At 42.7% G+C, this 24,341-nt stretch overlaps 1 protein-coding gene across 7 annotated transcripts in view; it reads left to right on the forward strand.

The window, feature by feature from the left end:
* kaznb (kazrin, periplakin interacting protein b) overlaps positions 1-24,341 on the forward strand; it is a 108,952-nt gene that overhangs the window by 56,807 nt on the left and 27,804 nt on the right. For 5 of the 7 annotated variants that reach the window (XR_004694839.2, XM_035149983.2, XM_035150028.2 and 2 more), the window contains one exon: positions 20,738-20,845. Coding sequence is in view for 6 of the 7 variants with exons in the window: in XM_035149983.2 (XP_035005874.1) it covers positions 20,738-20,845 (108 nt within the window). In the remaining variant the exon portion in view is untranslated. Of the gene's footprint in view, positions 1-4,615; positions 4,753-20,737; positions 20,846-23,792; positions 24,282-24,341 lie in introns of those variants that run through there. The other 2 variants (XM_035149999.1, XM_035150008.1) reach the window with 2 other exon arrangements.

Below are 24,341 nucleotides of genomic sequence, written 5' to 3' on the forward strand. Positions count from 1 at the left end.
TGCAACAGTTTTTACAGCAGTTGAGTCGTAATTCTTGTGACTAGTAAACTCACTTTGACCTTTAAAACGAGTGGATTTTCCCTTAAACTTCTATCACCCCTTTGATTCTTCGCTCCTCTGTGTTCTGGTAGTATAACTGCGACCGCTCTCTATTGGTCCCCTCAAAGTGTGCACCACAGTTCCGACGACTGGACATAAGCGATGGAATCTTCTGCTCTGGCCGCCGAACAATGAGTCCCTTTCAACATGGCTACCATTACTTGAAGTGGTGTGAGTTTTTTTGGAGGAGGGTTTCAGATTCAGGGGTTTCCCACAGACTCCCCCCTAATTAACCACCGCGAGCGACTCAGCTACTAGTCTCTCCGTCCAGGAATGTTGCTCCCAGACCGCCAAGTATTTCTCTGTTCCATCCACCAACACAAAACCTCCATATTTCCAAATTATGCGCACCAGACACACTAATGAGAAAACAACTAAGCATTTTATTTTACAGTATTACACAGTTGCAGCATCAGATTTATGTCCTGAGGAGGGATAGTAGCTACTTTCCATACTTGTGTGGTTGACAGATCGTGTTTTTAACCTGTGGGTGTAGACGAAGAGAAGCAGTAGTACAATGACACATTCTGTCCATGACTGTTGTGTGTGACAGGATCGATTACTTTGCCTTGATCTGGTAATGTGGCCCCATGCAGGAGGAGGAGAGGGAGAGGAGAGGAGAGGAGAGGGGAGGAGAGGAGAGGAGAGGAGAGGAGAGGAGAGGAGAGGAGAGCAGGATTTTCAGACCTATAACTCCATTAATAGGTCTTGTGTGATGCTGAATTGATTTTGAGGTCAGTCCATAAAGCACACTGCCCCAGCACTGTACTAACAGTGGCATCATTATGGTGTTATTAGTGCTGTGGGGAGGGCTGACAGAGAAGGGGGAGGCTGGCCGGGCTGTGGGAGTAATTCACAGGTGCGTTAAACCTGACTACTCTTCTGGAGAGAGAGAAAACAGCTGAGGTGGTGGTCAGACCACCTCTGTCACCACGCTGTTAGCCAATTAGCACAGGCACTTGAACAGTGTGAGTCTCAATTAACATTTTCTGCACTCTCACTTTATGGCCGTCACATGAGTCGCAATCAGAGAAGCGAACAAAACTCAAATCAACGTACTGAAGAATGCATCTTCCAGCAGCAGTGGTAGGAACAGTATTCAGATAATTCACTTAAGTCAAAGTAACAATACTGAAAATACTCAATTACAATAAAGAACAGAAGTATTGTGAACCAGTGATAAAAGTACAAATACTGTTACATTACCCTTATACTGTTAGATCTTTTTCAAGCATAACATTTAAGTCAATTCTCTGTTCGGCTGAGTTGATTTTAATGACCTGATTATTTAATTAACTGTCAATAGAGGGACAGAAGATTAGAGCCTTGTCCAATTTTACAGAATAAACAATGCAAAGAGGATCTGCATTTATGTTTACATTTTACATAAATATTGCAACAATGTTTACATCACAATTCAAGTTCTGTTTGGTTGAATTTGTTTTTTTAATTCATAGATATTTACAGTAAAGTTTCATTAAATTGACATCTTAGGAGTTATTGCCTTTATTTATTTTACTATATATATCAGCATCATATTTATTACTTCATAATATTAGCATCAGCCACCTCAAATCCATAATGGCCAGGCTCTACAGAAAATGTCCAACCAGCCAGAATGTACTATTCACCTTTTGTTTATAAAATCTGAAAACTGAAAAGTAACTAGTTATTCTAGCTTTGAAATGATATGAGTGATCTAAGATATAATAGAATTATTAAGTTGCAAAAATTATACATGTCAAGTAAAGTTCAAATGCTAGAGCACAGTACTTAAAGTAAATAGAATTTCCACTCATTAGGTGTGAACTGTGGAAGACAGTTGTGAAAATCACACCTTCACAGTTCAAACCCATCCACGAGAAGCAAACAGAGAGGGGGTGTCTGTCACTTCCAGAGCCCTGAAGTGCTAATCCCAAAACACAACAGGAAATCGCATTATGTCATCATTTCCTGTCCAATCAGCGATGAGCTTTTACAATAACAGGTGCCTGTTGTTTCCGTTAGAACTTAATGCATTTGTATCTTTGGATTTTCTGTTGTATTTTGTGATTTTGACATTTAAACATTTGCACTTCTGGGCCACTGTCGTCACTGCCTCACAGCTCATGACTACAGAATGATGTTATTCATTGAGTGGGATTATTAAAACAGATTCAAATAAAGTAGGAAATCTAAACAACCTCACCATCAGGATGAGAAGGTCCCTCTGCAGCCTCCCTGTTCTGCTGCATGGACTCAGTGCTGCTCCATCTGGACTCAATTACAGCTCCTGCTATTGAACTCAACTTACTTTTAATTCCTGTTTATTGATGCAACTTTTCCTTATTAGTTGTGCGTTGACCTTTTCAACAGTTAACACAAGCCCGGGTAGGGATTTTAATGGGTCCTGCTCACACTGCGCTGCCTTTATGAATAAATGAGTAAAAGACATGTGAGTACCTGGTGCAGGAAAGATGTGCAGTAATTATTAAGACTGGTTTCACTTTAATAGTCCTACAGCAGTATGTAATGCTGATTATGACTCTTCCTCTGAAATGGAAATCGTCCCTTTTTTTTGTTGCACACTCTTTTTTTAACCCTCAAGCTGTTGTACTGGAATAATCTCTGTCTATGCTTTTCCCAGCATCACTACAGTCATGGGGGGAATTCCAACCATCTCAGTGCTGAGTCAAAATGTAGTTCTGTTAAATTACGGCTAATTTCTCAGAGGTTTATGGTTACATGGTTGGTAGCGTGCTTTGTAAGGGGGGTGGGGTGGGAATTTGGATTGTTCCAAACATTTCATCCGTCTCACTTGGACAAACTGTTTGGACATCTTAAGCAAGAACATGCACACAAGCTCAGCCCTTTGTGCCCCCACACATCAGAGTGTTTTGTTTTACTGTCCGACCGGGAGGGGAAATGTTGAGATACGAGCCTTTCTGTCAGTGTCTCTGCGTTTGGGGATGTTTGGATGTCTCTGCATTGTTTTGATCTGACGCCGCGGGGCATTTCCATTTCTCCAAATCTCACGAGTTCACGAGCGCACTCCTCTTTGATTTTCTCTCGTCTTTGTGCTGTCTGTAACTTCAGCTGTGACATATGTTCACACTGATTCATAATCATTCACATGCACAAGATGCTTCTCTCCGTGGCTCGGCTGAGAGGGGAATATGTTTGGCTGCTGCCTTCACTTCCTCCTGTAACTGAGAGAGAGAGTGTGAGACGACAGATTGCTACAGGAAGGAGCACAGCTAAGAAAACCAGGAAGACAGAAACAGACAGAGGATGATATGAGAGGGTAAAATTCAGAGACTTTCAACAGACCAGTGAGCTGTAATGTGAAGTGCAGCAGAGCACAGTGACGGACAGGTACTAAGTGTGTGGTAATGCACCTCCAGACCTTAATTGGTTTGAATGAGCCGGCTGGAGAGGCTCTTCCATCAGGATGAGGATGAGAAGACTGTCAGGTGACACGCCACGGGAAGAGAACTAATCAGGTCTCTGCTCCAGAAACAACACCTGTCTTTACTCGTGTTGCTGACACAAACCTAAAGCATCATTGTTCAGATCTATATTTCTGCTTTTATGGTGTTTAGAATCAGAACTAACCTCTATTGCTGTTTTCAGACATTACCTGTGGATAAAAAGGAAGAGATTAAAATGGTAAATGTTGACGTGTGAATGGGGAAATCGGTTAAATTGTTGCTTTTATAAAGTACAAGAAAGTCCAGTGGAAAATTGTCCAGAAGAATAATGATAAAAAATAAATACGATGACAAATTTTTAATTATTTAATAAAAAAGAAAATGCGCAGTGTGGCTGTTCTGTAAATACGCAGTCTAACAGTATATTTCACTGTGTTTATTCCAGCACATTATGTTGATTTATCTGATTTCTGCACTGGCTCCAGTGCTAAGCACTCTCAGGGGAGACAACATATTGACGTCATTTGATCTCACCAACAGGGGTGTGAGGTACTGAAGTGGCTGTTAAGATGCAGACTGCGAGTAGAGGAGTGTCTCGTTTTAACGTTCACATATGCTCCTGCTATTACATTGTAAGTGGGGACATTGTTGCCCGCACGGCGCTGCATCTGTATAAGGTGGGGCGGATGCAGCCCTTTAATACTGCAGATATCTCAGGATTACACCAAGATTGTCTCAGGGCCTTACATATGTCTCAGTGTCTCTGTCAGGTATAAGCTCTGTGGCACGCTCTACTTTAGCTTTCTGATTACACAGCTGGAGGGTGAAGGTCCTGATTTAGGAACGAGTGTAATCCAGCGGTATATATCTCTGTCTTTGGCATTTACGGGAATGTCCCATCTGGGGTGTGGGGTGGGGCAGGGGACCAGCAGGAGGTGGGCAAGACCATCGCATGGTTGTACAGGGTAAGCTTTACCATAGTTTATAATAAGGATTGTCTGTTGGGGGGGATAGAAAGGATGGTAGGGCGTGGACTGATCCTCCTGGTAATCTGCGTCCCGTCCCTCATCTGGGATCCTGGGAGCTGTAAGCTGATGCCGCGCTAACGGCGAGAGGGTTCAGAGTGAAAGGGAAAAGGAGAAAGGAAGGACAGATATGGATTTCTCCTTCATGTTGAGGGCTGAGAAGATGCTGCGGCCCAGCTGTATTCCATGGGAGCTGCATGGACCAGAGATGAGCAGAGGTATAGTAGCGATGCATTCATTTTCATGCCAGGGTCACGATGCTCCACATGCACCAGCTGCTGTCCACCTCTGACCTCTACGAGTGTCGTGCAGCTGCAGTGCAGTAACTTTTGATTTATGAGGCTGTGTTTCTGCAGCCTTGGAATGAGATATGCACATACCGTGCTATAATTTAACCGCGTGATCAGCAATATGAGGACATCTGACACCAAAGGCCTCTTTCTCAGGCCGAGGGACAATGCCTGTGTGTATTTGTGCAGGCGCATGCACATATTAGGATGATACATTGCAAATTAATTAGGATTGTGTCACAGGGGGGCACAGATGCATGATGGAACAGGAAGAGTGTGAATCATTATGTGTTACTGCTCAGTGGACTGACACAATAAATGAGAAGAGCCTATGAGCCTGTCCAGTTTTCTGTACCTCTTGTTTTTCTGGATTTATGATGCAGTTTAGCTATTAGCTAAATCTACACCATCAAATGTGATTCTCTCAGCTCTATTGACCTCTCATAATGTTATAATGAGTTTGTTAAAACAGTTTAAGGACTAATTTTCTTATGCATTAAGTGGCTTTGCCATTTCCTGACAGTCTTAAGCACCAAATTAGCCTGCTTAGCTTGAGTCCTGCAGACCCAACAGCAGCCAGCTGCTCTGACATTTCTAGGCCAGGATCAGGTATGGAGATGAATGATGGTTAATTTAAGAAAGGCCAACCACCCACTGACTTTGTTATTTCACAGCACCTGCCTTTTGGAGAGACTGGCTTCAGGAGCTTTAGCAGAGCCAGCTTCATCTTCTAAAAATGAACTGTACCAGTATATGTGGATATAGATGTGTATATATCATGTCTATTTCCCTTTTGTTCTGTTATTCTGTTGTAAAACCAAAGCAGATGGGTTATCCAAAGCACAGCACATGCATCACCCAAGAGGCCTCATCACTTTCACTGAATATGACATTACATTGACACAGGGAATCTAGTATTTCTTTTTTTACTCCTACCTCCAGTTTATATTATGGTTCACATCTGTATCAACAGCTGTGTCAAGACTGTTAATTTCTTTTTCAAGGTACATTGCTCAAGATATCCCAGAGGGGAAATGCTAAGCTGACATAGAGAGCCACGTTTATCCTGACACATCTTGTCTCATGATCAGTTTACACACATTGTTTGGCATGTGTGAAATGGTGTTTTCCTTTTTCCCCTGAAGGCACCTTTTTATTTCTCAAGAACATATAGATATTTTCAAAAATATTTGTGGAGGTGTTTATTTGGTGCTAGATGGCCTATAACGTCACTATAACACACTAAGTCTATGTGTGTGCGTGTGCGGGTGCGGGTGCGGGTGCGTGCATGTGTGTGAGAGTGTGTGCGTGCGCGCGTGCGTGCATGTGTGTGTGTACTAATTTTTGCTGCCATCTCTTTCGGACCTTTTTCAAAATAAATGCAGAGCTTGTCAGGACCAGTTGACCTCATGGGGACCAAAGATTGGTTAAGATGTGAGTGGTGGCCAGGTGAAGGTTAGGGTCATCAATTCATTGGTCATGGTTAAGGTTAGGAACAAGGTTTTGGTTAAGCTGCCCATAATGTACAGTAGCTGCGCAAACCTGTGTGTGTGTTCTGTTATATGTTCTGCACAGTAGCGACTTACGTCCCTTTCTGAACATTTGACTTTTAATACCTCACACCCGTCGTTTGGTGGATTCCCTTCCGCCCTCCTCTCATCAGTCATGCTGCATTATGCACTGGCTCTAATATCTCTGACGTTCCTCAACATTTTGTTTTGAGAAAGGATTAAAGTTTTAGCCCAAGGTTGCCGACAGCAACTGTTACCTAGGAACCCCGCGAGGACGGAATGCCAAGGAGCAACAATGGATGTTTTAGGCTCTCTCTAGTTGCATGTTTTCTAGTTGCCAGTTGTCTTCAGTGAAACTAAGGGAGGGGAGAAGCCTCAGTGTTGTGTTTGGTTCTGTGACACTGTCAGTGGTGGAGGAAGTACTCAGATGATTCACTGAAGTAAAAGTAGCAATATCACATATCAGCAAATTTCTGAAGTCAAAATTCTAGTAAAAGTGGAAAAAACATTAAGTAAGAGAAATAATTCTGCAGAATCAAGAACAATATAAGAATAAGATATAAAACTTGATTATCATTATTGATGCATTCACGTCACTTCAAAGGTTCAGTGTGTAGGATTTAGTGGCATCTAGCGGTGAAGCTGCATATCGCAACCTATGTAATATCACTCGGCCCTCCCTTCCAAGCATTAAGGTTAGGATACTTTATATACTTCTGCAGCTTAAATCTAATAATACATTATAATTTATTTGTTTAATTTTAATTTGTATTATTAGTCTGAAGGTAGAGAAAGTAGAGTTTTATATATATATATACAAGTTGATTATAAAGTAGAATAAAGTGCAATGCACCTTTTATTTATTTTTTCACTTCAGTGCAGTATTTGAGTAAATGTAAATAGTTACTTTGCACCACTGGATACTAATAGTCTGCACATCAAAGCCTAACCTGTTACAGTAAATCAACATCTAATATAATCACATCTGAATAATTAAACACCTTTAATAACCCATTGTATGTTTTTATTCACACTCGGACTGAATCAATAATTTGATCAATTCAAGTTGTTTGATCAAATACCAGCTTCTTAAATGTGATTATTTGCATTTAATACATTAACCAAAAGATGGAAATGATACTTCGTAGCGTGTATCAGCTGGTGGAGAAATTTTAATTTGAGAGAACATAATTTAACAGTTACGTAAATGAATAAGTGAAATATTTTGAAAGTTGTATTAACATTAATGATGGTGGCAGAAAAAAAAATCTTGGAATCTTTTGAACTCATAAGCTCAGTATTTCTAAAATCTTTGGCTGTGACCCAGTTTGGAACAGATTCTGAATCCTGATACTTTGTCTCCGGGTGGTTTTGGAGAAGCTCAGGATGTTATTAATCTTATAGTTGCAAATGTTTTAGTGATGAGCTTTTTGATTGATTTTTTTATCAAATACTTGGCTCTTTGAAGCACTTAACTTGTCAACATTTATTTTTCTCTCTCTCTCGCTCTCTGTGCATGACGGGGCGTTTTGCTGCGTTTTAAACTTGGCATACTCGTAAAAGAGGGCTCTTGTTTTTCATTGTTTTGTTCTGCTGTAAATAAAAGCTGAATTGAACCTGAACGTGGGAATACTCATAAAGTCGGTGGGTGTAATGTCACCATAACCGACATGATTAATACCCGAAATATAACCCACATTGTAAGAAAACTTGAATTATGCTGTTACAGATGAGGGGGAAAAGCAGCACTGACCCATAAAATTAAATTTCATATTTTTCAGTGAGATATAAGTGACACTATTTCCTTCAGGCACATTTTCCTGTCTGTGAATTTTAAAGCAATCTCCCGCTCCACACAAGAGTGAGCCCACTTTTCCCCAAACAAACCTCAAACAGTAACTTTTATGGTAAATTGATCTTCGGTGTTGAAATAGCAGCTTTCTTCGGCACTTCAAAGTGAAAACACCGTTATTGTGCGCGGTTGGCCAGATGCTCAGGAGTGTCTCGGGTGGTCTCTGCCTACAGAAATATACGGTGTAAATAGGAAACAAAAATGGTGCCTGAAGAATCTGAGGCGACTGTTTTATTAATTAAGCAGGCGACGCTGCGGAGGAACAAGGAGCCGCTGAGTGTCTCCAGTCAATCCGGCACCGTCCTTGGAGAAAACACTGCCTCGGGGAGACACGGGGACTGAAAGCCCGGTTATTTCAATGTTTCTTATTGGAACGATGACGCTGAGGCTCTGCAGAAATCTCATCGAGCAAGTCATGATGATTTGTGGAAAAACAAGAGTGAACGTTTATGGTTCTAACATATTAAATCTTTTCTTTTTCTAGCATTGTCCTTGTTTTCTTTCTGCTCCTCTAGTTTTACTATGTTTAAGAGTTCCTAAGTTTATGGCTGTCTGTTACAGGCTGCCCTGCAGGGCGCCAGCAGTATGCATCCCAGAAGCCTCTCTGCTCTTATTACTGCAGTTACTCTCCAGGGAAGAAGCCTCAGCAGATTGAACGAGCGGTGATCAGTGACGCAGAACCAACCGGGGGGAGGCGGCGGCGGCGGAGGAGCTTTAAAGGGGAGCAACAGTAACAGACGGGGGAGAAAGAATATCTATCACCGCAGGAGTTACAGCACAGAGGAGAGGAGAGGAATCTTAATAATCATGAGGAAAAAAATCCTTAGAGAGAAAGAAGTAGATGAGTTTAGGGATTTAGGGATTTTCAAACTCGGAGAGGAGCTTGATTGATGCAGGAAGTGAGGGCAGTGAGGGAGAGGAGAGGCGGTCGGACTCGCCGCACTAATGCAGCGATGGTGGCGACACACGAAAAGCCAGGGCGAAGAAAAAGGGTGCACCCTGATGGAGAAAGAGTGCCTGCATCGCTCTCCGCTGTTTCAACTCCCATAGCTAATGAGATGACATCAATCACAGCAGACCACTGAGCCAGTGGGCTGTTGTCTGTATCCTCTCATGTACAGTATCACAGGAAAGGTCGGCTTCAGGTGCAGGTGGAGGAGCGACTCCACTTCTTATCAGTAATTATCTTCGCAGCCTGCAGGAGAAGTGCAAGGAAACAAAAAGCATCAGGATGAAAAGACCAGTCTGTGAACTAGCTACAGTAATAGAGTGAGAACACACCATAGTCTCCAGATTTTATAAAGGCTTGATAATAAAAAACTCTGTACAAGGTTTTTACCTCAAGAATTTATTTATCTGGTTGTAAATAGAGATCTTCAGCGCTGGCTTGCATCAGACCAGGTTGTGTTGTCTTCCGTAAACAGACAGGAGCATTTTTATCATGGACGTAAAAGTTTCACGTCTGATTATTTCAATTCTCTTTACATTTTTATGTCCAACAAATTGCTTTCAGTCTCACGTTCCACTGCTGGTGGTGAAAATCGGTCAAAACTCTCCCTACGATCTCTGCTTCTACTCTGTCAAAGCCTAAATTATAATATGTGAGCATACGGGAAACTGATGCTCCCCTTGTAGATTTAAACTCACAGTCTGATGTGATACAAGTAAACACATATATTTAGAGAAGACATTTGGGCAGCGGTGCAGTGGGTAGCCACTGTCGCCTCCCAGCAAGAAGGTTCCTTGTTCAGCCGGCGTTATTCTGTGAGAAGTTTGCATGTTCACACAGTCCTAAATAGTTCAGATAAGGGTTAGTTTGATTGGAAACTCTTGATTAACTGTACCGGCAAATGAGTGAATTGTCTCTATGTATTGACTCTGTCCAGGATGTACCCCGCCTCTTGTCAATGTCAGCTGGGATTGGCTCCAGCTTCCCCAGCGGTCCTCAAAGGAAAAGGGGTAGAGATAGTAGATGGATGGACTTTTATTGGTCAAGGATCCCCCCGCACGCACCTTATTCATGTCCCTTGAAATATTTTGACTTTCTTGCCTGTTATTTACACTTCTACTGTTGTGTAGAACAACACAAGAGAAGCGTTTGCAGTGTGCCAAGGACCCCTGTCTGTGAACAACTGTGTCAGTTTCTCGGGTCCTCAGCAGTCGATTTGATGGGTGGTCGTTGAGAAAATCGAAATAAAGACGGCCGGACACACAGAGATTCCTCCATTTGTAGTTAGACGTCTTTTGTGATTTAAAAAATGAGTGGCAGGTGCACAGGATCACAAACTCTGGACTTGAAAATAAATCCAAAGAATCCTGCAAATTGTGCCACCCGCAGTAGAGATCATCATTATAATTACCAGGGATTTCCAGGTAAGGAAATCTCCACTAATTGGTAGATGTGTAAATTGTACTACAGGAAGAAGAGAGACCCTGTGTGTGTGCGTGTGTCTGTGTGTGTGTGTGTGTGTGTGTGTGTGTGTGTGTGTGTGTGTGTGTGTGTGTGTGTGTGTGTGTGTGTGTGTGTGTGTGTGTGTGTGTGTGTGTGTGTGTGTGTGTGTGTGTGTGTGTGTGTGTGTGTGAGAGACATGTACTTGAAGTGAACTGCGGCTCGGTCTGTAAAACTTTGCAGAGATTCTAATTAGCTTCTCCTCCGCCGCCCCACTGAGTACACTTTCACGTAGGCAGCAGCACTGACAGAGGGGATTGTTAGATTTTCAGTGCGGACGCTCTGCTTCACAAGAGCTAATCACTTTTCTGCACTCTGATGCGGCAGGCGAGGAGTAAGTGGTCAACTCCCTCCTAGAGACTGTGGCCCGCACGCCGAGGCATTAGTCATTCTGAGCGCTGCATACCGCTGAGCGAGAACTTGATTCAGGCTCTTATAGAACTGTATGCATTGCGAGAGGAAGCCAGCGACCTCGGAGACTTCAGCATCTACTGCAACACCGGCTGCGAGAGGAAGTCGTGGCACGGACGGCTCCCCGGGTCATTTGTCATTTACGGAATTTTTCACCATTACTGTAAAAACTCGCCACTATAATGGGTAATTCATCACCGCAGCACAGGGATGTAATTCTGTGTGATATACTGTATTTCCTCCTCCAAGAATAACAGAATGGCTTTACTATCTCTAATTCTCTCTCGTACATCCCCCCTCTATCAAAGCTTATTATGTAATTCATGTGCAGTAAAATGAGTAATGAGCGGTGGGATTGCTCGGCATATGAAGGATTCCGGCATTAATCTCTGCGTTTCTTAAACCTCCTCCTCCTCGGACCAGGTCCATCTCATTGAAGTGCTAAATTAACCGAGAGAAGAGTCTTTTGAACAAGTTCCCCGTTCCAAAACCAACACAACACACTAATATACAGTAGTTATCCATTTTTCCCTTTGATTACCTTGGACGTCTTCTTCCTCTGTTAGGTGAAGCAGTGATTTTAACCTTTTTTAGGCTTCTCAGTTTACAGGTGTGAAAGGTGCCTCGGACCAGATCAACAGAACTAAAGTTACTTGCTTCAACTTTGTGAGATAAGGTGTTTTTCAACATTTTCGTTGCCCAGAATAATTCATGAACCTTGATGAAAAAAGATCAGTAATTAGTGAACTGATATCAATGAGTGTGTGAAATGTGTTGCAGCTTGAATACATTTCAGTGGACTTTTGGGCATTTGCGGTGGTATGGGCTCTACTGAGATATATATATATTTATTTATTTATTTAAACATACGTTTTTTTTAGTAACTAGAAATCTGTTAGTGTGCAATAAAGCCCAGAGCATGGCACGTCAGGGAAGATCAAGTAGAGAGTGCATGAAGCAGTCGTTTGTGGATTCATTACCTCTGAAAATGTCACAGATCTTTCAGTAAATGTATTTTTTTGTAAATGACTTTTTTTTTCACATACATTGCAGAATCATTGTGTCTGCTGCCAGTTTGAGTATCATTAAAGCAGGGGGGCACATTTTGACTAATAGCTCTATAGACTGTCATCGGTTCCAAGATAGCAGAGCAGCACTTGTCTTTTTATCATATTGTGTTTGATGCCAGGAACACAGCATGGCTTTGTGTTCTCGCTGCTTCTCTCCTGCATTTAATGACTGGAACTGACATTAGTGGCAACTCCTTAAAAACAAGATATTCAAAACAAAATGAATACATGTCAAAAAAACATGTTAGCATCTGATTTGAATGTTGTTGTTGTTGTTGTTTGCCCCGGCAGATATTCAGTTGTCAGGTTTGAGTTAGGCCTTGTTGTATTGAGTTGTTGGACATTTCAGGTGATATTCAGTGAGACAGTGTGCTGGCTCGTGCAGCTGACAGTGCAGGTTCCTGCGTGGGTGATTCCCATCCCTCCATCAGCCGCTGGCTCGTCTAGAGCCGGCTTAACAAGGTGTAGTCTCAGTTCTATTATTCACACCTTCACCCGGCATCACTCACGGTCAGCACTTCAAACTGTGGCTCACACACTATGTCAGCTCTTACACTGCAGCAACACCAACAGAAGAATGTCTGCTGCTGTGTGTTACACTCACCACTGACTCCGAGCGCTGCTTCACTGTGTTGTATTATTCAGCTTGATGAGTGGTGATGGTTTCCCCTGGAGGAAGGACTCTGCTCTCCCACTGGGGCCCTTTAATTTTTCATTATGGTGCTGTTTTTTGGAGCTGTTATTCCCCTTTTCTTGCAAATTCTTTAACTCGCAAACAATCTTCACCATCAACTCACCATGTTGCTTGTGGGCCATTCAAGTCCATTTGCAACCAAGACTCCCCCGAGTATAGCATTTAGTGCAGTGGTGGATTTAGATAGGGGCGACATAGGCAGCCACCCCGGGTGGCATTTTGCCGGAGGTGGCACAGCGAGCATGCAGCGAAAAGAAAAGTTACATTTACTCAGTTTTCACCCATCATCGCAGTCAGTGATATATTGTAAAGGTGTGGGTCAATTACACTTGTTAGAGTGGGCTCCTCATTTGTAGTTTGTGGGCACGACAATCTTCCACCTACTGAGAAGATCTCGAAAGCTGTTTGCAGACATTAACTCCAGAGGATGTCTGCACAATTGGGTTCTCATTCATTGTTGCATCTGTTGCGTGTTCAGCAGCTCACCCGGACATAATCTGGAGTTCTCACCAGGGGGCAGGCTAAAGAAACTCTATCTGACGTTTGCGTTTTCACATACAGCCCGTCCAAAGAATGTCTGTGAGATTATCTGGAATTCAGTGCATGTCTGAAAGGAACTAAATGGGGGCGCCCTCTGGTCTGGTCTCTCCCATGGAAGCCTGAGGGGGAGCGCAGGGATCTAGCGCATCTAATTTTTGTACAGTAGCCTTGTGATTCTAAAAGTAAATCAGTCAGTCTGTGATCAGTGCAATTGCTGGGCAAATTTCATATGATGAAGTAATTGATGACTTTGCATCGAGGAAAGCACGACAGGTCAGGATTTAGATGGCAGCTATTGTGCATGTTAGTTTGTGTGTTTCTTGTTTGAAGTTACAATTGTGTAATAACTAGGTTTTCTTCTATATACGTATTTTGTTCTATTTGTTTTCATCTAATTTACTTAGAGTTCAGTTTTTTGTACTAGCAATTTGTTATAATTTGTGATAGTTTGATTCTTTATTTTATTAATGTTTATATACTGGAATTGTTTCAGTTCCTCATACTTCATTTTTGACATTTGACATTCGCCCATGGTGCCATACAAGCTAGAACCGCATTTGTTTATGAGCAACTCATATGATGGACAGGACATCCTCTGTCCCAGTCCTGCTACAGGGGGAAGAGGGTCCCTCGTGGATCCTGCAGCTGTAGTTGGGATGGGTGAGGCAGAGGTGCCACGCCTACGTGTGAAAATATTGCCAATCAAAGGGGATAGAGGTCAGCAAGACATGTCACATTTTCCAAATGTCCCCTCACTCGGACGACATTAAAGAGCTGAGCCTGCAGCTGCCATCATTTCAGCTTTTTACCAAAGGCAGTAACAGGAAAGGCCTTGGCACAAGGAGAGCTGGAGGAGTTTTTATTTTAGTTGTGTTAGCGCTGGATTTCTTCCAGGCAGATTTTCCTGCTTAATCTTCACTTTAAATCCACCCTCATCTAGCTTTCCTGGTCCCGCAAAGCCTTTGGGTCATGGCAGGGCAGATGATGCCCTGCCATGACCAGCTGAGACCCACAGAGTCGACCAGATGAGCCATAAAGTCTGTGTTTGTGTACAAGCACATGTGTGTATGAGCAGAGGGATTGCGTGTGTGTGTGTGTATTTCTGTGTATTGTAGTCTGCATATAATTATATGCTTACTGCCAGTTTGTTTTGTCATCCTGCTGCATTTAAGACTTTTTAAAGATAATAATAACATCATCTTCTCTTTAAGATTATTTCCTTTCTTATATTTTAAGCCTAATCTCACTTTTCTATGGCAACTCTAGAGTGCCATGATCTTTAATTCTGTGTTTCGCAAAGTTGTGCCAAAGTTTTGACAAAAATATCTGTGATTTGCTGTGGCAGTCTTTTATTCTAGTGTCCCTGTAGTACTGTGTCTCTGGGGACAAGGACAAACTGCATAAACTAGAATGGCACTCAGTAGAGCTCATACCTCCACCAAGGCCCAACAGTCTCCTTAAATTGAATAAAGCTGCACCAAATGCCCCACACTCATCGATATTAGTCCCTAAAATGTCAAGTTCCATGAATTCTGAGAAATTGGAGAAAATATAAAAAAATTAAACATACTGTATCCCCCCCTGATCTGAATCTGCACCAACATTTCTTCCCTGACTCATAGCACACCCTTCTGCCAAGTTACCCTCAAGTCGTTTTTGGGTAATGCTGCTAACGAACACAAATATAACCTCCTTGATAGAGTTAATAAGAAAACTCACACTGGCTAATCCGACCGAACCTTGAGCCCACTGTGCTGCTCTTTGTGGAAGCTGTGTTGGATGTGTACGGATGACAGTAATCCTCTGGGGTTACAGAAACATTTATTTTCTGGGCCATAATGGACTCCACATTTTTCTCTGGATGAGCCCCAATGATTACAAATGCTCGATGGGCTGCCCTACATCTGTCCTATGTTTATATATCTATAAGGTAGCCAGCATGAGGGATGAGGTGATCTATATTTTTTCCATCACATTGCTCTAAGCTGCAGCCTTCCAGTTTGGCAGGTCAGCCCCACTGTGATTATTCATCAGCTCAACTCACATGATCGTACCAGTCACTGAGGGATGATGCATATCAACATCCTCCCGTAGTGATTCCAAGGTCAGACATCACCTTGCATCACCTTGCACCTTGCATCACCTTGCTGTGCCTCTGTACCAGCGACAGCCAGTGGCTGGAGGCATCATGTTTTTGTGTTGTCCATCCGTGTGGGGGAATTTCTTTAAATTTGGTACAAACAATCATTTGGACTCAAGGATGAACTGAATAGATTTTTGTGCTCAAAAGTCAAAGGTCATGGTCATGGCAGCCTCACAAAGCACATTTGTGCCTTGTGAAGGTGATATCGCTGGAACGCCTTGAGGAATTCCTTTTATGAGCTTGAGGGAATGTCTTTAAACTTGGTTGAAACATTCATTTGGACTCAGAGATGAACTGAATACATTTTGGTTGTCCAGCAGTATGGGAAATCTCATGGTACATCATGGTATATATCCTCATGTGATTGAACGTTCTGGTTTTACAGTCGTGAACTGTACTGAGCAGTTTTGTTCATTTTGTGCGTCCTTCCTTCATTTTTGTCTTTTCACATAAACATCATTAAAACAAAAGAAGTGTAATAAAACAGCAGACTGCTTGGCTGAGCAACACCAGCAGTAACCCTGGTTACTCATGTAACTCAAGCGATCCCTCCTCATTGATGTTATAGATGTGTCCCCGAGGGGTGTTTTTGTGCACGTTTCCTCGGGGCAGACGGCTGTTGTGATCTTACCGGTAGAATCCAGAGGCTATGGATCACAGCAGCAGCCTTGGAGCCGCTTTTCCAGGCCTAATGTTCTGCGAGCGCTGGGAGAATTAATTTACTGTGTCTCATATGATTATAAACACAAATTAATAGACAGTAGGTTATTTCCCTTTAGCTCCAGGCAAAGTAAAAATATTAGAAGAATTACATTGTTGTTTCGGCTGCATGTCTGGGTTGTTTAATAGAGATGTGACAGCTCGACCTTCGATATATAGCTTTTAGTTCCACTCTCAATCTGTCCCCGAGGAGAAATCTATCTGTTGCTTTTCTCATGGTGTAAAGAGTGCGTTGAATACTAAGTCAACTGTGCCCCAAAGTATTTCACTGCAGTTGTTAAATAATTATTATATGACATGTTTACAGCTCGTTTTTTATAGAGGCTGCAATTTGTCATTTTCTGGTTTTACACACATGGCAGATATTGGAAATTTTTCTAAATCCGGGGCCATGAAGGGGCCACAATTTACACAGAGGGGCCAATTATATTTCAAACGTCCATACACACATCCTGATTCAGTAAGGTGAGCACTTAAGTCATTCCTTGTTTACTGTTTGCTCTATAACTTTGAGCAAATCCACACAACATTGGTATATTTTTTTAATGTTCCTAGCTCAAGCAAATTTGTGTTCTTCAAAAAAGCTCAGAAAAAAAAATCTTCTTCAGAAATTGTCACATTTATTGTCAGTAAAGACTGATGACAGGGCACTTCAGGGGCCAATCAGATTTGTGCCCCCTGGCCCCACCCCTGTTAACACAGCCATTTCCTGATTTCTGTCCCTCCATCACAAAGGTTATAGATAAAGATTTATTATAAATCAATAACTGGTTTCTATGTTTAATGCTTTTAATAATAGCTTCCAGTAGAGATACTTTAGTGATGTGGCAGTGCCTGGGAATTGGACGAGCTCCATGTGTCTGTGCCTGACAGTAACAGAGGGGACCTGTGAGCGCCGGGGTCCGGGATGATCAGTGTCCCTCGTGGAAAAACTCAGATACTGAATATCTCAACCAAACTCAATCCCTGTGTCTTTTGTAACCAGGCCAGATTTTTCTGGGTCTGTGTTCTGCCAAAGGTTAGAAACCCAAAAGGGTTCACATCATTTAGCTCTCTTAATTTATTCATTGTCAGCCCTGCTGTGAAATTCCATTTAGAGAGTGTTTCAAATTCTTCTCACATTATGTTGTGTCAATTTAAATGCATGAGAGGAAATAATAGAAAATTGAACACCATGGTTATTGTCATGCCAATGGGGGGATCATTGCTGTGTGTACCACACAAAATGGTAGAAGTCTGCAGGGCTTTATATTTTAGAATCATAACTGAGTCATTTTGCACATAAAACATCTCATCTCCCTTTTTGCCCCAGTGTATATTTATCATTTAAATGTTTTTTCCATTGTTTTTGTTCTAATACTTAATCATCTTTCATTCTTATACATAAAATAAGCAATTAACAAAAAAGGAAATCCTCTCAGTATGTATTGCCGAGGCTTTGAATTTTTAATCTGCACCGCAAACCCCCTGATCAACGCTGTAGCTCTCCTCCTCTAACAAAGACTAGAACCCTTTAAGTGGTGGAGAATAATACATGGAAACAATAAAGTGACCTTTTGTTCTAAGAGAACTGCTCTCAGCCAATCAGCACTTACAGCTGACCCTCTCTCTTTTACACACAGTGGAATGGCCTGGTAATTATAGCGCGTTTCCAGCCATCATAAGTGATGCCTACACGGGTTTGCATTAAAATAAAACATGTTTCTGCAGCAGCACACACTCTCAAATTGATAAGAAATGAAAATGCGTATTTTGCACAGTAAATAAGATCAAGCCTGATGTTTGCTTCTTAGGCAATATATATATTTATATTTTAAACTTTGTATTGAAAGGTGTCTCTGTTTTAACACAATATACTTTCCTTCACCTTTCACAAGCTACAGCCCCGAGGAATGTGTTTGTTAAAAGTTCATCTACATTTCAACATGTCACAATAGGAAAGTCACAGGTAAATAATAAAATGAATGGCTGAATTCCATTGAGCTGCTCCAGTTTCAGGGTCCTAGTATAGTTGATGTCTCTTCGTGTGGTGAATCACTGCGACACCTGAGCAGAGCTAAGTCATGTTGGTTACACCTGTGCTTTCCCCACTATGATGGGTCAAAATATTTAATGTGAAAGTTCTTTCCATGTTAGTTTGTGAGGTTTTGTGACCTTGTGTAATTCCTCAGTCGGAGTAATTGTGTGTGGTTGTGCTGTTTGTGTTGGTCAGCTGGGTGACAGATATAGACCAGCACAGCTCTGCCTCATCATTTCTGTAACCTGTAGGTTTCAACCATAGACTGTGTAAAGAGATGAACAACATGACAGCTCCGCAAAAGTGAAGCCAAAGCGTCTCTAGATCACCACCTGGTGGCAGGCTGCAGTATGGGTCATTAATCCACCTCCTCCATGTTAGAGGCGGGACATGAACCAAACCAAAAACTCAAATATCAAAGAATATTATCTCATTTTTGGTAGTTTTTATCAGACCGTGTGTTCAAGACTTTTTTTCTTTTGATTACTTAATAAGTTCAGTAAGTTAATTTGATGAAACAGGGTGAAACATCATAATTGACAGCTGACACTGACTCATGATTGGTCGAGTATGTGTATCAGCAGCACCTTGATGCCGCGGCTCCACACGAGCAATATAGCAGTTTTGTATCAGAGATATCAGGAAGTGGAGCCCCGTCATCTGTCTTTATAAACAGTCTGTGGTTTCAACCAGGCAGAATATAGTCGGCAGATAAACTCCCTCCTCAGGGATATTCCTAATCTGCTTCATGCACATTCATATGCATTGCAGCACTCACATAGACACAATGACGGGGTGTTTTCCCATTGAAATACAATGGACTGTGGCTAATGAAAACAGCCCTCGGGAATGGGAAGTCACATAAACCAGTGAAGTGCTCAGACAATCAGGACATGTTGATGTACCAAGATGAAACATTGTATGAAACACACATGGGGAAGGAATTCATCAAGAATCCCACGTGTTAATCGACACACAGCTTCCATTTGGTCTACGTTTTAAATACCAGCTCCGTTAATGACTCTGACAACTTTATTTTTAAGTTTAATAAGAGCCAACACCTTCAGCTAAATGTCATAATGGTCTTTGAATTAGTCTCGCTTCCCGCAGCTTTATCCTCTCGCTCTCATTACCATTGGTGTTAAGTAAGGCAGAGCGGCTGAGCTGGAGCCCGCCTGCTGTCCAATCTCCATATTAAAGACGGAGGAAAAGGTCAGCTGAACCACACCTTAACGGTTATCGACAGGTCAGGAGGACGGAGGAGGGGATTAGGGAAGGGAAGGGAAGGTCGTCGGTTTAGGTAAATACCATACGGCCATGAAAATGAAGCTGTTAAAATATGCAGATTAGAAGGGAAGAGAGAGAGACCCTTGTTGTGGAAGAGGAGCCGTGCAGATGGTGCAGCCGAAGTCGTCTGATGGGAGCTGCTTATTGCTGTCTTCATAGATGAGGATCGTGGTTTAACTAGAAGACATGTTTAATTTGAGATTAATTTGTATTTGCTGGAGGTGCTGTCGTGGCTAATCTGACATGAAATCTGACATTTACAGCCTCAGAGGGATGAATACCATCAGCAGAATTACTTTTCCGTGTAAAGATTTCAGATCAATAGCAGGATCGGGAGTCTTCTGCAAGATAAAATCAGTTCCGTTGTAATGCTACGATGTAAAGATGTGTTGGTGAAATATTTTATTCTCAATCTCGTTGAAGACGTAATACAGTTTGATGTTTACTTGTTTATTTCTTAGAATTCCCATTACCTGTGCCTTAAAGCAGAGCTATAGTCTCGAAACGATTCAATGGAATCCCCACTAAAATGTAGTAGTTTTTACCTACAGGCCACAAACCAGTTGAATGACGCGAACTGATCTGTATAGAGTTATTTTTTTGTGTGCCTAGAATGAATTACATTGAAAATAGAGTCTGTATCAAGAAAAAATAGAGTGAAAGGAGAGAAAAGGACGAGCAGACAAACCTCAGGATCAGCGTCATTAGCTGAATGTATGGAGCGGAAAAATGGGTCAGAGCAGCACTAAAGAAATGCAAAACATAAAAGGATGGATTTTGTTTGTGGAAAGACAAGATGAAGAAAATGTGCGTGAGATTCAAAACCACTGGTCTGAATTGATTCTCTTAGAAATAAGTAAAAAGCCAGGAAATGAAAAAAATGTAGTAATGCATCATTACTGTTTCAGTGTGTGCGTTCTTATTGGTTTGAAATGCCGATCACAGCTGCAGTGATTTGTCGGGGAGGTTCATATTTGTCTGAAAGCTCAGGGGTGTGTGTCGAATTGACATCATGTCAGAGTGAATCACCTGATTTTACAGAGCAGCTCCACAGCTGTACACACCAGCACTTCTCCAGCACTCCTCCTTATTGTTATCACATCTTTGCCTCGGTACTTGGCTGTGTGAATGTGAATAATACGTTGTGATGACAGTCTGTGTAACAATTTTTAAATGACTGTGACATTGCATTCATTGATAATTTCTGTCCCCCCCGCAGATCCATCAGTGCATCACAGACAGAAGACGGTGGTGACAGACATGTGCTACCCGACAGAGATATCCAGCCTGATGGACTTTGGCACTGCAGACTGCTCGCTAGGCAAAGGTACGTGTTGCTGGAAAATATAAGGTGTTGTCTTGGTGACAGCGGGACGTGTGCGGACTGATTTATCCCGGCAGTTAAAAGACACAAAGCTGTCGGCTTGACTGAACTCTGGGGAAAAGGGCCCTGCACAGGCTGAGAGCCATCAGTTCTGGGTACCTGACCATGAGGGCCTTAGTTATTTCACTGCAAGCTTTGATTCATCGCGGCTAAATAACACGTTTTTTGTCACCACATGCAAAGCACAGTGGCAAAAGACGGTGAGGCCTGCTTGAGTTCAGAGCCGGCCCTTCCTACAAGCCAACTGAGCAGCCACCAGGGGGCCCCCAAAGTCATACGTCTTTCGCCGAATTAGGGTTGATAATTTATTGCTTGCAACTGAGACTCTAATACAACAGGGCCACAAGTGAAGGTTATCACGTATCCTAAACTTACAGCAGTGACATTGGTATGTATGCAACGCAGAGCCAAGCTACGACAGTGACTTAAACTAATAGACTATATTAAAAGAATGTTTACAAAAGCTGGTCTGTCCACTGTGACGCAGGTACCCGAAACTAATTCTGCTTAGGGCCAACGACTTCCTGCCGGAGAAAAACGTTTCACTTTGCAATTAGCTTTAATCTGAAAGGAGTTTTATTAAAGTTTATTGCGCTAATGTTGCAGTTATTACACTGCAGCAAGGCCCCTTCACTGTCATGAGTCTGAGAGATAAAATGTTTTATAGAGGCGGCTGCGTGGTTCAGGATAATAGTCTCGCTCAGTCCCTCGTGTGTGGTAATCAAACCTGCCAGCCGGTAATAATACGCACCACAAAAGGTATTGATCGTAAAGTCTATAGATCGCATGTGTATTGTTGCTTAATCTATAAGCCCCATGTCCATTTCTTCTTCTCATCATAAAGATGGGTGTTATTCTCCATTGTAAAGAGTGTGTAGGGTAATAGAAATGCCAATCTGGCCGAGCACGTTGGGAGGCTATTAGACAAGCCTGATGTTATTATCATCAACAATGGGCAGCGACAGTGGTGACCTCAGTCACTCATTCTTCTTCTTTCCCTCAGTGTCCATCGCCGCTTTCAGTGTCCCTCCTCCTCCTCCTGCTGCTTTTTTTCCACCTCCTCTCTTCGTCCCTCTCAAGGCTAGCTAATATTATAATGCCGCTCCGTCCCGGCTCTCTATCAACGCTCCCCCAGCTCTGATAATGCAGACTGACGGGTCAACCGTGTGCAGCTGAGAGAGGAGAGAGGAGAGAGGAGAGAAATACAGCGGAGGAGAGCAGAGGGTAGGACAGAGTGAGGCTTTTAAGATTTCTCCTGGCTGTAATGTGAGCAAAGCAAATGAATGACACAGTGATACAGGGGAGTTAATCTGAAGAGTGCGGACACTGAGGAGCATATCATTTCACACTGAAGGATTGTCGGGATGAAAGCAATACTGTGAATCAGGCTGCAGCATGACCTTGGAATTATGAAGTAGTCTCAAAAACTCATATTCATATGAAAGCAGCTGTATTCAGACAGGTTCAATTTAATCAAAGCGGATATGAGATGCCGAGGTCCTTCTGAGAAAATCCTTCACTCGCACTACACCTTCATGATTAGATGTTAATTCTGTCCACTATAGAGGAGTTATCGTTGCGATCTCTTGTCTCGGCTCTGATCTCAGGCAGAATGAGGCTGCCCGTAGTCCTTGAGGTGTCAGCGTGTGACTGACAGATCCATTGCCTCGTGTGACAAGTGTCTGGTTAGAGCACATCTGATCTTTGAACGCAGCCAAAACGCTGGACGTCAGCCTCTGACAAGCAGGACAAATGGCGCGGCCGCTCTGAACTGCTGTCACGTCTCTTAAATGCAAAAGGTTGAAGTCAAATCTCTCTTCCACACAAACACACATTATGTGTACACTCGTGATTTAAGATGCTAGTTGCGTTACTCAGGTGCTCATAAACTAAAAAGTTCATAATAAGTTAATATCCAGTCGAGCTCTACAGGCTGAATTAATTCAGTTTATCTCTTTCCTCGAACCACCTGATTGTACCTCCCTCTGGGTTCAAGGCCCAAGGACCCTCAGCAGCCAACTGGACGAGTCTTAACTTTCTTACCTTTCAGGTTGGGTTTTTGCCCCTGTCTATTTATTTACTGCATGACTGTTTGATTGTCAGCAGCCTTACGCAAACACTACGTAACAGATTTCCAACTGGGTGGATGGAAGAGAAATGAACCAAAAGAGATTTTCTTGTTCTTGTGACCCGGACAATCTTCTGCTGCATTCTTCATATATGAAAGGCAAACTCTGGGAAATGCACAGGCCCAAATTTATGGAGTTAATTTCTGAAAACGGCTTATGAGTGTGTGCATTTTGGTGCAGATTCAAATACAAAATCTGGATCAAGCAGATTTAAATGGGGTTTTATAGGGGGTGGGCTTTTTTCCGCCACTGTACGGAAACAGCTGAGCAGGATCCATAGAGGGCCAGTATAAGATATATACAGGGAAATGAGCATAATAGGTCCCCTTTAAATGTCTTGGATCGTTTTAGAACTATGTGCAAATGAAATTACTGTTGGGCGTGGGCAGATGTATGCTCTCTACTGACCATATTCAGACGTGCCCAAGTTTCCGTCGAACATGACAGGCTGTTCTGTCATGGACCAGTCCATGGAAAAGAGAAACATGGCAAACCTTGTGTTAATAATCAAGTTTGTCATGTTTCCTTTATCAAGCATTTTCATTCAGAGTTTATTTTCCTACTGCTTCTCCGGCCAAAACACACATCCACATTCAGGAAGTGAGTAATGTAAACTGTCGTGGGCCACAAAGGCACCGTGAGCTCGGAGGGAACGCGTCGCTCTCATACAGAGGGGAGTATTGTTCTGTGTTTAGTCAGAGTGTAATAACACACGCTGGCTTCTGCTCGCTCTCGGCCATCAGGTGGAGTCACAGCTCCACTGTCTCACCTGCTGCTTTACCTGAGGCCTGAGGTGCAGCCTGTTTTCCCTTCCCCCTCCTCCTCGCTTGTGCTCTACTATGGGGGAGGAAAGATGAAAAGCAGGGGTGGGCGTCGGTTGAAAGTTGACCTAGCTGCTTCTGGGCGTGTCACGAAACAGGTATACAGAAAGTCGGAAAGAAACTGATAACAAGAAAGAAAAAGAGGAGGAAATGTAGCTGAGTGGCTCTTGGGGGAAACAACTTCCTGGTAACCTGTCTGGGTGGAGCCTCAGCAAGAAGGGCTGGGAGCGGCTGTCTGTGGTGGTGCCTTGTGTGTGTTGGTTTGAATGGTGTGGGCTCTGGTCTGTACATGAGGGAGAGTGTGTGCGTGCCTTCTTTTTCTTTTCTTTTTTCACCTGCTATGAGAACCAACACCACAGTTGACAGTGGAGCCGAGTGGAGCCTGCGCCGGGGAGGCCATGAGGTCGGAGAAGGAGGACGGGAAGGCCGGTGAGTGACAGAGAGAGAGGCAGGTAGATAAGGAGACAGAGAGAGAGACAGGAGGGAAGG

This window comes from Hippoglossus stenolepis, chromosome 3 (assembly GCF_022539355.2).
Source record: "Hippoglossus stenolepis isolate QCI-W04-F060 chromosome 3, HSTE1.2, whole genome shotgun sequence".
NCBI lineage: Eukaryota > Metazoa > Chordata > Actinopteri > Pleuronectiformes > Pleuronectidae > Hippoglossus > Hippoglossus stenolepis.